At 37.4% G+C, this 14,173-nt stretch overlaps 1 protein-coding gene across 4 annotated transcripts in view; it reads left to right on the top strand.

Moving 5' to 3' along the window:
* The first annotated feature begins 6,121 nt into the window (after positions 1–6,121).
* The window catches only part of LOC121596381 (28S ribosomal protein S9, mitochondrial), a 37,331-nt gene continuing 29,279 nt past the window's right edge, over positions 6,122–14,173 (top strand). The window contains exons 1-6 of one of the 4 annotated variants that reach the window (XM_041921269.1): positions 6,127–6,417; positions 6,496–6,882; positions 6,953–7,041; positions 7,117–7,361; positions 7,438–7,553; positions 12,607–13,577. In XM_041921269.1, the coding sequence (XP_041777203.1) occupies positions 6,349–6,417; positions 6,496–6,882; positions 6,953–7,041; positions 7,117–7,361; positions 7,438–7,553; positions 12,607–12,630 (930 nt within the window). In that variant the 5' untranslated portion in view covers positions 6,127–6,348 and the 3' untranslated portion in view covers positions 12,631–13,577. Of the gene's footprint in view, positions 6,418–6,495; positions 6,883–6,952; positions 7,042–7,116; positions 7,362–7,437; positions 7,554–12,606; positions 13,578–14,173 lie in introns of those variants that run through there. The other 3 variants (XM_041921268.1, XM_041921267.1, XM_041921265.1) reach the window with 3 other exon arrangements.

Genomic DNA, 14,173 nt, shown 5'->3' on the forward strand with positions numbered 1-14,173 from the left:
TCTGTCAATGTAAAATTTATAACCGAAGTTGAAGAGTCGAATTCTATTATATCATGTTTTTTATTTGAAATAATGTTCGATAATGTATTAATTTTACACAAAAGTCGTTTACACGATATAGATATTCAATATCAGGTAGTTGTGGAATCTTTGGAAATGTGTGTGTAACGGTTATAAGCTCAGAAATTCAAAAATATACATCAATTTCTTCTCGAAGACAACTTTTCAATGTCAAAATCAAAATCGTCGTATCTGCGAATCGTCGTAACTCGAGAGGGTCGTAACTCGGGGGACGCCTGTACAAGCGGAAAACCATCTGTCAAAATCGGAGCCCAGGGGGGGGGGATCGCCAAAAGCGCTAAAACTACACCTCATTATACATTCCACCTTGGGTCCGTGTATTTTCGGCCTTAGATTTTTGATTGAAATGTATATTATGTTTTGGTAAAACCTAGCCAGTTTTTAGTAACTTCATGTTTTTCCATAAGAATGGGGCCCTTTACGATTCTAGTCAGCTTTTTGTATGGAGTTTGACAGTTGGCGGCTGAAATCATGTGAACAATCCATACAAAAGACACATACAACTAGCCTGCAATTTTCAGTCTAAATTATTCTAGCCTCAAAGCTAGAATTTGATTCGAGTACCTGCTCGAAAAATGGCAAAATAAGGTGGTGTTTACATTTATCCCAAGGCGCATTAACCGTAGAGTGCAACCGGCATACCCGGGTATTCCACACGTTGTGATGTAAAAAAATCACGATTTTCATAGGTAAACAATGCTTTCTATATTTTAATGCTGTAAGCAAGTAATGCCGACCATATATTCTCTTCTATTCATTTATTCATTAAGTTTCTTCATTTTATTATAAAAATAACTGTCAAATAGAAATTTGGAATCGCTTGAATTTGACTCGAAAATAAGCACAATACGAAAAGAGGAAGAAGAGAAACGTCATTCTCCATACAAAATGTATGGAATACCCGGGTATGCTGGTTGCCAACTTACGTGGTAAAGTTAAAAAAAATTCAAAATAAAATACTTACAGGCTGTTTAAAATTACAACTTATGCACCAAAAAATCATAAATTAAAAGTTGGGAGGCTACGGAAAATTTCAGGTCAATAAAAGCAATGAATCAAAATTTATTGCAGTTCGACCCAAGTAGCCTTAAGAAACTCTATTTGATTATTAACAGTTTTTTAAAGCTTTTAAAAATCAAATAGAGTTTCTTAAGAGAATATGACATTGGACAGCGTTACATCATAACGACGTATTCCGTTACACTCGTTTTTATCGATTCGGGTTAATATAACACACAGTGTTTTTCAAATTTTATCTACACCATTTCCAATTTATTCAATATTCGGAAAATCATTTTTTCATTCTTATGTATGTAATAATGCGTTTTTTTTACACCAAACCATTTTATTTATTAACTGTTTGAAAACTATGTGTTTTCTTTTATTCCTCTATTTGAATCTGCGGTGATAATAAAAAAATAATTTAAAAATAAAAAAATAAAATTTCATATGTTCAAATAATATATGTGAAGAGTTTGATAAAGTGTATGCAATATTTGCAAATGAGAAAAAATTTCATAAAAATTTATATTTTCTTGGGAAAAATAACATGCTCTTGATGACGATAATTTTTGAGACATACTGTACATGGTCACGTACATGGCGCCTCCATTTCTTATGTCAAAAAGTTCGTCAAGCTTCGTGTGTTAGCTTTTGTGTAGATGGCAACAAAACCAAGCGTCTGCGACAATTTCTATCAACTAATGTTTAATTTGTGTGTCATCATGATTTTATAACAGGTCAGTGTATCGATATTACCATTATCTTCACACGAGCTACATAAGTTTTATATTCCGCAGCATATTGGATTTGGATAGCGTTTGGACATCAAGTTTTTCGTCCACGGCTGCAGCTGACCTCCATGCTAATATAATGGAAGAAACCCATGGAATGAAAGAAACTTATGTGATAAAGTGACAATATGCAGTGACAAAACGATGAAATGTCGAATAAAAGTATTTGTGGTGAATTTATGCATTTATTCCAAGAAATATTAACACCTTCTGTTGTAACTTAACGAAGATCTAGAAAATGCATATAGAATGAGAAAGAGCAATACAGCCATCTCTGTCGATTTGTTCGTTGAGTTTGATATTTTTCGTTAAAAATACCGGCAAAATTTTAATTTTTAACGAAGCATTGACGAAGCCAGGAAAGCGTTACGCAGTGTTGTAAGCCCTAAAATTACTGCTGTATGGAAAGCTAAAAGTAATACTTTTAGGCATACTTTTAACGGTTTCTTAACGGGATTGTGCTACTTGGGTAATCAGCCACAAAGTACGACATCGGAACGATTTTTCGTTAAACAGCCCTAAATCAGCTATAAAGTACGAGCTGGCTATTTGGGCGCGTAACTCGAATATTAGCGTAAGTCAAATTTTGCGGTTTTCGGCCAAAATAACTCTGTAATTTTAATTTAATTTAGTACTTTTACACACTTTATCACTCATATGATTTCTCATATGATATGATTCGTGCCGAACATTCTGATAATTTTGGCTTTTAAGTGGATTAAATTTATTAACAAAAATGCAATGTATACTGGACAATTGTTGAAGTGAATTGTATTGATTTGACGTTTGATCTGTCAAATTAAAAAAAAAACTGCGTATCTCAGAATCCGCGTAAGTCGAGAACCGTGTAACTCAGGAACAGATTGTATAGCGTTTTTTGCTTTGGCCATATCTCAAATAGCCAGAATTGCTTAAGCAGCTCATTTTGGCACGCTAAAGATCGCTGCTCTAATTCGCCTTTTGCAGTAGATAAACAGCATCAAAGTTCTATGTGGGTCTTTCAAACAGCCCCTAAGCAGCTTCCTTATTCCACGATGCCAGGGATTATTTTTCTTTGTGTTTTATTTTCAAGCGCAAGCGTCATCGATGAAATAAACAACAAGATTTGTTTCGTTTAAACACATATGTATATTTTTAAATCTTTTGTACTGATGTATTACACAAAATTTTACACAATTTACTGATAATTCACAATCACTTCACTCAATATTCATTCTTCAATTAACGAATCTACCCAAGTAGCCTTAAGAAACTCTATTTGATTATTAACAGTTTTTTAAAGCTTTTAAAAATCAAATAGAGTTTCTTAAGAGAATATGACATTGGCCAGCGTTACATCATAACGACGTATTCCGTTACACTCGTTTTTATCGATTCGGGTTAATATAACACACAGTGTTTTTCAAATTTTATCTACACCATTTCCAATTTATTCAATATTCGGAAAATCATTTTTCATTCTTATGTATGTAATAATGCGTTTTTTTTACACCAAACCATTTTATTTATTAACTGTTTGAAAACTATGTGTTTTCTTTTATTCCTCTATTTGAATCTGCGGTGATAATAAAAAAATAATTTAAAAATAAAAAAATAAAATTTCATATGTTCAAATAATATATGTGAAGAGTTTGATAAAGGGTATGCAATATTTGCAAATGAGAAAAAATTTCATAAAAATTTATATTTTCTTGGGAAAAATAACATGCTCTTGATGACGATAATTTTTGAGACATACTGTACATGGTCACGTACATGGCGCCTCCATTTCTTATGTCAAAAAGTTCGTCAAGCTTCGTGTGTTAGCTTTTGTGTAGATGGCAACAAAACCAAGCGTCTGCGACAATTTCTATCAACTAATGTTTAATTTGTGTGTCATCATGATTTTATAACAGGTCAGTGTATCGATATTACCATTATCTTCACACGAGCTACATAAGTTTTATATTCCGCAGCATATTGGATTTGGATAGCGTTTGGACATCAAGTTTTTCGTCCACGGCTGCAGCTGACCTCCATGCTAATATAATGGAAGAAACCCATGGAATGAAAGAAACTTATGTGATAAAGTGACAATATGCAGTGACAAAACGATGAAATGTCGAATAAAAGTATTTGTGGTGAATTTATGCATTTATTCCAAGAAATATTAACACCTTCTGTTGTAACTTAACGAAGATCTAGAAAATGCATATAGAATGAGAAAGAGCAATACAGCCATCTCTGTCGATTTGTTCGTTGAGTTTGATATTTTTCGTTAAAAATACCGGCAAAATTTTAATTTTTAACGAAGCATTGACGAAGCCAGGAAAGCGTTACGCAGTGTTGTAAGCCCTAAAATTACTGCTGTATGGAAAGCTAAAAGTAATACTTTTAGGCATACTTTTAACGGTTTCTTAACAGGATTGTGCTACTTGGGTAACTTGTGCAGCAGCAATGAGATTATTGTCGGCGTCCGTCTTTGACACTTTGACAAGAGCCATCTCGTACCGATGTCATGCATTAAAAAGTTATACAGTTCCACCAAGTTCGGTACGCTTTCTTAACAAGCCTTCAAGTTCCACCATGAACCCTACACATAGTGCTAATCAGCCGCAAAGTTTCAAAGAGTACCATGTGCCTGTTAAAAAGCTCCATAGTTCCGCAAAGTACCGTCTATCTCTTAATCAGCCACAAAGTACGACATCGGAACGATTTTTCGTTAAACAGCCCTAAATCAGCTATAAAGTACGAGCTGGCTATTTGGGATGCTCTGATAACCGTTTTTTTAAATATCCCCCTCAACATGCAATGTCACTATTTTATTGAATCGTCATTTCTTAACAGCACGGATAAATTAACAGACTTATAAAAGGTACCCGGATAAACGTAACTCCACTTTTTATAGAGGTGGTGTCTTTAAGTAGTTGGCAGGATCCCATTTTGAAATTCAGTTTGACAACAGCCGTCGATGTATGCCCTACCCGCAAATTTCCGTTAAATGTCTTCTAATCGCCTTGTAATCGCCGGCGAATTGAAGGCGATCAGCAGTAATTAAATGCCTTTGAAATATGTCAATTGTTGTGACCGCACAAATGAAACATGGTAGACGGTGGTGTACGGCACAAACAGAATATGTGTTTTATTCCTATCTTTGGTATGGGTACGATAAACACAGGTAATAAATAATATACACAACACAATGCGGGGAGAGGACGACTGGTCCTGCTCGCGCCGCGATCCTCACTGAGGACGTCACAGGATGACAGCCCTGCTGTCAACAGTGAGCCCTCAGGATGAGGCAGCGGTCTGTCCACAACATCAATGAAAAATTTCGCTTTCAATTTGAAATAGAAACTGTCAAAAGAAAACCTTACAAGCGTCTTCAGCACTGGACTGTTCCCAAATAGCCAGAATTGCTTAAGCAGCTCATTTTGGCACGCTAAAGATCGCTGCTCTAATTCGCCTTTTGCAGTAGATAAACAGCATCAAAGTTCTATGTGGGTCTTTCAAACAGCGCCTAAGCAGCTTCCTTATGCCACGATGCCAGGGATTATTTTCTTTGTGTTTTACTTTCAAGCAAGCGTCATCGATGAAATAAACAACAAGATTTGTTTCGTTTAAACACATATGTATATTTTTAAATCTTTTGTACTGATGTATTACACAAAATTTTACACAATTTACTGATAATTCACAATCACTTCACTCAATATTCATTCTTCAATTAACGAATCTAACTTGTGCAGCAGCAATGAGATTATTGTCGGCGTCCGTCTTTGACACTTTGACAAGAGCCATCTCGTACCGATGTCATGCATTAAAAAGTTATACAGTTCCACCAAGTTCGGTACGCTTTCTTAACAAGCCTTCAAGTTCCACCATGAACCCTACACATAGTGCTAATCAGCCGCAAAGTTCCAAAAAGTACCATGTGCCTGTTAAAAAGCTCCATAGTTCCGCAAAGTACCGTCTATCTCTTAATCAGCCACAAAGTACGACATCGGAACGATTTTTCGTTAAACAGCCCTAAATCAGCTATAAAGTACGAGCTGGCTATTTGGGTTGTAGTGTTCCCAGATATGAACGTGAGATTCGATAGCACGACAACTGAAATGTTATACAAGGGTAACCCGGCCGAGGAAACCTTGCGTCGTGTATTTTCGGCCTTATATTACATACACTGTCATGTTGTACAAAGAAAGCTTATAATTTAAAAATGTGCTGATTGATTTTTTATTTTTCCACACGCACACCCGCACGCCCGCAGGAGCGATTACCGCTGCCTAAACGGCGTTCCACTGTAGTTTCTCACGCGACTTTCACAAACACAATAGTTCCACGATTGTGAAGAGATGGTGCTTTGCGTTGTGTACCCGCGATCTGTGCATGAATAAACGTCAACTATCGGAAAATAACAATAAACCAGCAACACAACGTGCACCGGCTGCAATATACCTGTTATTTAATAACTTTACAGCTTAAACTGAGCGAGATGTTTTCAATTGTAATTCGCGGACTGCGATCTACGTTTCCACGGCAATCTTTGGTTATTAATACTTCGGTAAGTACACCAATCATGTTTCGAATAAAGGTCGGAACAGACGTAATTTGTGGACAATGTGTTACATTACATTCGCAGTCCCATTTTCATCGTTCGATTGTTTATAAGGCCGAAGATGTGGAAAGAGTTCAAAAGGCTAAAATAAGTAAAGCAATGAAGGCTTATTTAGAACGAGCCAAAGAATATGAAAGTTGTATGGAAACTGCACGACTAGAGTACAAGCTTGGTAAAAGACATCTGGCAAACATGATGGGAGCAGACGTGGAAACCTTTACCCAACAAGACATCGACCAGGCGGTGCAATATTTGTTTCCGTCTGGCCTGTATGATCCGGCAGCACGGCCGACAATGAAACCTCCGGAAGAATTTATTCCTAGAAAAAAGGGCGCTGAATTCGATGAAGCTGGTCGACCATTCCATCCTTTATTTTACACGGGGCGTCCGAACTTCTTTCAATTGCTGTTTGTAAGTATTCATACGGCCACTATAATGGATTTCGTAAAACAATGCAATGGTGTTGATGCATATTTTCTAGGAAGTGGTTGAAAATATTAACAAAATGAACGCACTAGAGGATTCAACACGATTGAAAGGCAAATCTTTGGATTCAGTGGGAAAGAAAATGTAAGTAAAAAAGCAATTGTTTGAAAACAAGTGAGTAAATGAGTAAATATAATACAAGCTTCTTTTATATCTCAGAGACACCACCGGATCTGAATGGTTGCCAAAAGAATTGCTGGAAAAGAAAATTGTGGAAACAATTTCCGACATTGAATACGACAATTTCATCAGTGCAATGAATCGCCTCGAAGCTCATCCACTGTCTGATCGTGTGAAAGATTTTGTGTTTGAATATAGAAAACCACTAATTTCGAAACTCGACAACGATACCATCCCTGTACCGCAACAAGACGAAGATGGGCGGCAGTGTGTAACAATATATGGTATATATTTATTTTCAGTTTCCGTTTGTTCAAATGGATAGCTAATTCAAGTAATACACACATTCCATTCCTGTAGAATGCTTGCGTAAAACAGCACGCGGGGATGTGACGCTTAAATTTCCAGGAACTGGGAAAATTGAAGTAAACGGACAAGACCTTCGCAGTGTAGGAAATACACAACAACGCGAACAGGTAAGTGGTGTTTTATTTTAAATTAATTACAGTAGATGACCGCTAACTGAGAGGTAAACAAGCTCCAATTAACGAACGATGTTCGCTAACTGGAGTGACGTTTCTAAGGATTGATTGTTTTGATTGGCGTTGACTGGAATAAACATACCAAACTTTTTTTTTTTCATTTATGTTGATATAAAGTATAGTAATTCGTATAATAACATAAATTAATGGCAAACGTCGGCAAAAGACCCTAAATTTGTTTGAAAAATGCACATTTGCGACAAATTTCTCTTCATGAGATTCCGGATGTTTCGTGTTTAGACGTTAAAGTGTTCGTTAACTGAGAATCACTCCAGTTAGCAAACCTCCAGTTAAAACACATCCAGTTAGCGGTCACCTACTGTAATAATTTGCAGGATGGTCAAACGCAGAATACGCAAGAAATGTTGAGCAAAGCATTTTACTTTTTGTTAGCCGCGAGCAATGAAAAATAGTCATTCTTTACAGCAGGTATGTCAAACTGGCGGCCCGCGGGCCGCATGCGGCCCTCGTCAATGCTGAATGCGGCCCGCGAGAATATTTTGAGAATTGCTAAAATCACTCCAAACCAAAAAACTGTTATTACTATTTGTCGAAGTGTATTTAATTTTCCAGAGAAGAACAATCAATTAGATGGTATATTTTTCGAATCAAACATGAATGTACCCATAACATCTCATAAACTTATTCTACACAATCGTACAGAACAATCGAGACCCTTAAGAAACATTGAATTGAATGCAAACTCAGTCGGTATTATGTTTCGATTGAATTCTGAATATTAGCATAGTATTGTGCACACTCGATTGCACATTCTATGTGGAAAAATAGATTTGCGACTACCTTCTACCAACGAAAAAGTAATGAAAATAACTTGATACACACACTTGGAAACTTCGCAAAAACTAATGATGGATTGTCAGAATCGCATCTTCGGCTCAAAACCATTTTCGATCTTAGCAACTTCGAATCCGCATCTAAAGCAACTTCGAATCCGCATCTAAAGCAACTTCGAATCCGGCCAAATCAAACCAACAGTTCCGTTCGGTGCCGTCCGAAGCCTATAGAGCCGTTTAAAGCCATTCGGAACCGTTGGAGTCATCGGTTGTCGCAGGGAGCGGCTAATCTACAGTGAGAAATGGATCCGGTCGGTCCCACCGAATTTGACCATCTCAATACCCCCGAGTGCCAAGTAAAGGATTCATTCGGCTCCGAATTTCTCCGATTTGCACGGCTCCAACCTTATAATGTTACATCATTGATGTTTGATTGGAGCCACTTCTGTTTTTTTGTCATAATCATGCCACCATCAATTATAATAAAAATGATTGTAGCCAAGTTGGAATTTTGTATACCCCACATTTTGCAAGACGAATTAATGTACTTTTGAACCTCCCCAAAAATCTAAACCAAAATGATGTGATTACGCTTAAGCCTAAAGTATTTAGATGAAGAATTTAAATAATCGAAATGCCGAAGTCGTGCGATACATAGCTAATTAATAGATTGGGAAATATGGGTTCTTGTAATAAGAAATGCCACCATATACCACCATATACCCCTTCGAACTTGGAAATTAGCGAAAAATAATGTTTAAACAGGTTTTTTTTACAATTTTCCTCTTGATCTATCAAAAAATTGCATGCAAATATTTTCGTTATTCATCCTGCGGTGGATAGCTCGGATGGCTTGAAAAAGATTCGCAACAGGCTGATGGCTTCCCCTACCTTAGTGAAAAAGTGTGGTTGAGTGATATTTTCTAACAGAAGTGCCGTGTTAGAACGCAACTAATGAGAAATTTCCTATTTTAATAATAAGGATGAAAACTACGCATGTGACTTTAAAAGTACATTAAACATTTTTTTTAAATAAAAAAGTGCACAATAAAAAAAACATAGCGAATTTAATATAATAATAAGAAACTATTCCAGATTTGAAGCGAGGAGTACAAAAAGTCTATTTGTTTAACAATAATGATTTTAAACAGTATTTTATATGAATATTTTAGTATTGAGTATTGAGGTATATTTTTTATTCTCAACTTTGCGGCCCACGAATAACTGAAAATCTGTACTTGCGGCCCTCTTATGAATTGAGTTTGACACAGCTGCTTTACAGGGTTTTCCAGGGGTTCTCATAGTTGTGGGACACTTCCTTGACTCTTTCTTATGCGAAATGAACTTCATATGATGGAAATTGGACTCTATGGCACCTTTTTTGGACAGCTCTTATTGGAAATTCCTATTGGATTTGTCCAACAAGGGTGCTATAGAGTCCAATTCACCTTACATTAAGTTCATTTCACGTAAGAAGCAGTCAATAAAGTGTCCCACAGCTATGAGAACTCCTGGAAAACCCTGTATATCGTACATAGATACAGTAAGTGTTCGCTAACTGGATGCTTTTTAACTGGATGTACGCTAACTGGGATGGATCCCAGTTAAAAATCACTTAAACGTCAAACGCATAACATCGGGCATCCTACGCATGCGAATGGAAAAAGAAAAACCATGGAAATGGTTTTTATTTGATTGCATTGATGGTTATAATTTTCATTTCAGTTAACGAACATTGTCCCCGAACTGGAAAGTAAAACTATCCCAGTTAGAGAGCGGTACTTGTTCCGACGCAATGCGTTGCGGTTTTCCCAAAATGTATGGGATTTGACAGACCTATGCGTTAACAACGCATGACGCAGCGTCAAAGTAGAAAATTTTCTATTTCGACGCACGTCGTGATGCGTCTGTCAAAATGGTTTAACCACCGACAAACCGACATGACACTGGCGTTACAAAAGTGTCCCACACGAAAGTACTGTCATTTACCAGTGAGGCGAACACTTCTGTCAAAGTAAGCTCTGTTCCCTGCTGCTTCGATGTAAACAACTTTTCTAAATACAAATGGCGAAGGAAGTGTGAGGCAAGATTTTGTGAGAATTATTGGACAAAACACCCAGGAAAATCATTTTATAAGTTTCCAAATCAATGCAAAAGATGTGAGAAGTACATAAAACAATACGCATTGGAATTTGCGAAGAAAAACAAAAAGGGGGTTTAGCAGTTTCTTCTCTGTGTCAGTGTAGTAAGCGAATCATTATAGAGATGGCGCTAGTGTTTAACGTATTTTCATTTGAAATAAGGAGACAACTTTTGAAGCTCATTTTGTTCGAAGTGTCACGTCGGTTTGTCGGTGGTTTAACCCTATCGAGTGAAAATCGATACACAGTGGAGGGCCGTTTATCCTGCTGTCCGTTTATCCGTGCTGTTGAAAAATGACAGTTCAATACAATGGTGACATTGCGTTATGAGGAATATATTTGAAAAAGCGGTTAAAAGAGCACATTTTCATAACAAAAAAACACTATATTTCAAGCAAATTTCAAATATTCTTATGGGAAAAAACATGGAGGTTATTAAAACTTTAAAACTTTAAAACTTTTATCAAGAAATGAGCTAATTTTCCAAAAATTAATTGGAATTGGTGATAAAATATATCATTTGACTCATTATCCGTGTTTTTCGCATATCCGGGCGAGGTCAAGTCCCGAGAAACCCGGATGAACGGCGCTCTACTGTATTTTCATGTTAAATTGTTTCGAGCGCAGTTTTGCGTGTAACTGGACTACTAAATAATTTTATAAACAAATAAACAAAAGCGACTTCCTCTTTCTGTCTCCGACTGACCCTGGTTATATTGATATACAGTTCGAACTCACTGGGTGAACTTCGATTACCTGCCAACTATTGAATATGTGCTTTTTAGTTGCCTCGTTTTTTGATGAAAAAATTTTCTGAAATTTCTCTCGGCAAGCCATGAGATTTTTGTAAACTTTTCAAAAACCGGGTCTCGCATACAAACGCATGCTTTTTATTTGAATTGTAAGCCAACTATCGAGCGTTAAACTAAAAATCGTGCCAACTAAAAAGCGTTCAACTATTGAATTAAGACTGTACTTTTTTGGAACCTTGCAGAAACAGTATTTGGCTGATTAAGGCCATAGAGCGCTTGACCTAGGTTATATAATATGCTGATGACTACCCAAAATAGTCGATGGGCCAATAATATCTGATATTAAATGATTTTGCATCATATAAGCTACTATTGGAAAATTACGAGGTTACAATTTTGCTATGAAATGAAGACTGTCCGACTTTCAGTGAACCGCATACATTTTATACATTTTATCACATTTATGAATGGTGTTCCGAGATTTTAAAAGATATCGGTCTGATTTTTTGCATGTGCATAGTTAAAGAGTTTCTTCAAAGACGTATGAAGAAAGTTTTCCGATAAGTGCTCTAGGGAACTGTCCATGGTGCTGCAAAGGCAGATAAAAGGTAAAAAAAAATGAGGTGTCCGACTTTAGGTGGACGCCACTGTACGTGTCCTGCGTTAGGTGACCGCCACTGTGAGTCCGAATGTATAAAAATATCGTGGCAATATTTTTACAAAAAAGTTACTGCAACAAATAACCTTCTTTAAGGTGTAGCGGGTCATGCCGGCCTACATAGGGTTTCGAGACTTATTAAGAACCAGGAAGCCAGATACAGTAGGTGACCGCTAACTGAGAGGTAAACAAGCTCCAGTTAACGAACAATGTTCGCTAACTGGAGTGACGTTTCTGTGGATTGATTGTTTTGATTGGCGTTGGCTGGAATAAACATACCAAACTTTTTTTTCATTTATGTTGATATAAAGTATAGTAATTCGTGTAATAACATAAATTAATAGCAAACGTAGGCAAAAGACCCTAAATTTGTATGAAAAATGCACATTTGCGACAAATTTCTCTTCATGAGATTCCGGATGTTTCATGTTTTGACGTTTAAGTGTTCGTTAACTGAGAGTAACTCCAGTTAGCGAACCTCCAGTTAAAAAGCACTCCAGTTAAAACACATCCAGTTAGCGGTCACCTACTGTAGTATATATTTGCTTAGAGCTACGGTTCATACGAGGCTTGAACCTATGACGGGCATGTTACTAAGTCGTCCGAGTTAACAATAATACTGCGGGACATCTTTCTCTTTAGGTTATGGGCCCAGTATCGTCCTAGTGTGAGTTCAAAGTAGCGAAGATTATTTTCGAAGTCCTTGAAAAAGTTGTGAATTTCTTGAAAACTGTTTTTTGAATTCCTAGAAAAATTTTCCCGAAAAAGACGTACGATCTGTGGAAGTTTCGTGTTAAAACTCAGATGTCAGATTTGAAGGAGATGTTGAAAGGCGATGAGCCAACGGATGCAACGCAGCAAGCAGTTTTTAGAGAAAAGGACGAAAAAGCTAAGGCGCTGCTAGTTACGTTCATCGCTGATTCACATCTGGAATACGTGCGTGACAAGGTAACTTCTTACCGCAGGACTCCACACAGCATAACACGGAGCGCAACATAACAACTGACAGCTGCCAAACGCTTCAGAAAACGCTTCTTTGCTGGTAACATATTGTGAATATCCTTAGTAGGCAGCTCACTGCTCGTACAAAAGCTACCAACCTACTGCGAAGACCGACAGTTAATGAAACGCTTTACCTCCTTTCCCAAGCGTTTTGGGAAGCGTTCGGCAGCTGTCAGTTGTTATGTTGCGCTCCGTGTTATGCTGTGTGGAGTCCTGCGGCTAGGAAATGTGGACACCCTAGAGTCTTCTCACATTTGCGAAGAAAGGATTCGCGTGTCAAAACTACGTGCGAAGATCGCTTGCAGTGTTGAAGATGTCGGAAGGAATGCTACTTATGGATCATTTTCGAGTGTTTGATCAGTTAATTCGCCAGTTAAAAGAGGCTGGAGCAACTGTATCAGAAACGGACATGATAAGTCAGCTGTTCATGTCATTGCCGTATTCATATGATGCATTGGAAAACATCGAGGAAAACCACTTGAAGTTGGACATAGTGAAGGCACGGTTATTGGCTGAGGAACAAAAGCGATCCGGAAGAGAAAATGGCGTTAGTGTGGATTCTGGAGCAGCGTTTGCAGCAAAGTCCACAAAATAAAAAGTCATGTTTCAAGGAAAATGTTTTTTGTGCGGCCATTTAGGGCACAAGAAATTTGCATGTTCTAAGAACAGAAGCAAGCTTGATAAAGCTCAGGTTGCAACTGTACGACAGAGAGTTGCACGACAGAGAGGTTGTTTTGATCAAGGTGTGTTTATTTAGAAGGTGAATTATTAGCGTGTTTACCGGGCACATGAAAATGTGTTGACGCTATCGCTGGAACATGTGTTGGTGAAAAATTTCACAAAAAAAAAATCCATCGGCGAAGAAGGAAACAGCTTTCAAACGTAAACAAACAGTTTGCTATGTCCTACCTTTCAGAAATCCAATGGTAGTGGCACACGATTCGATCGTAGTGGAACGCAATTCAACCATGGTTGCACGCATTCGATCGTAGTGGCATGCGATTCGAAGCAGGCGGTTTGCGATTCGATGCAAACGGCACGAGATTCGAACGAAGCTGGAAACAGGTGTATTTTTGGGAACCCTGCGCGTGGGGATAACATTGGTTTAAGGGTTTTTAGTGATTTCTAAACGGTAAAAATAAGTGTTAAGGTGTATACGTTCACCGCGCAGCTACATGAGGTGAAATATACAGCGAAATGAACTATT

The sequence above is a fragment of the Anopheles merus genome, chromosome 3R (assembly GCF_017562075.2).
Source record: "Anopheles merus strain MAF chromosome 3R, AmerM5.1, whole genome shotgun sequence".
In the NCBI taxonomy this organism is placed as follows: Eukaryota; Metazoa; Arthropoda; class Insecta; order Diptera; family Culicidae; genus Anopheles; species Anopheles merus.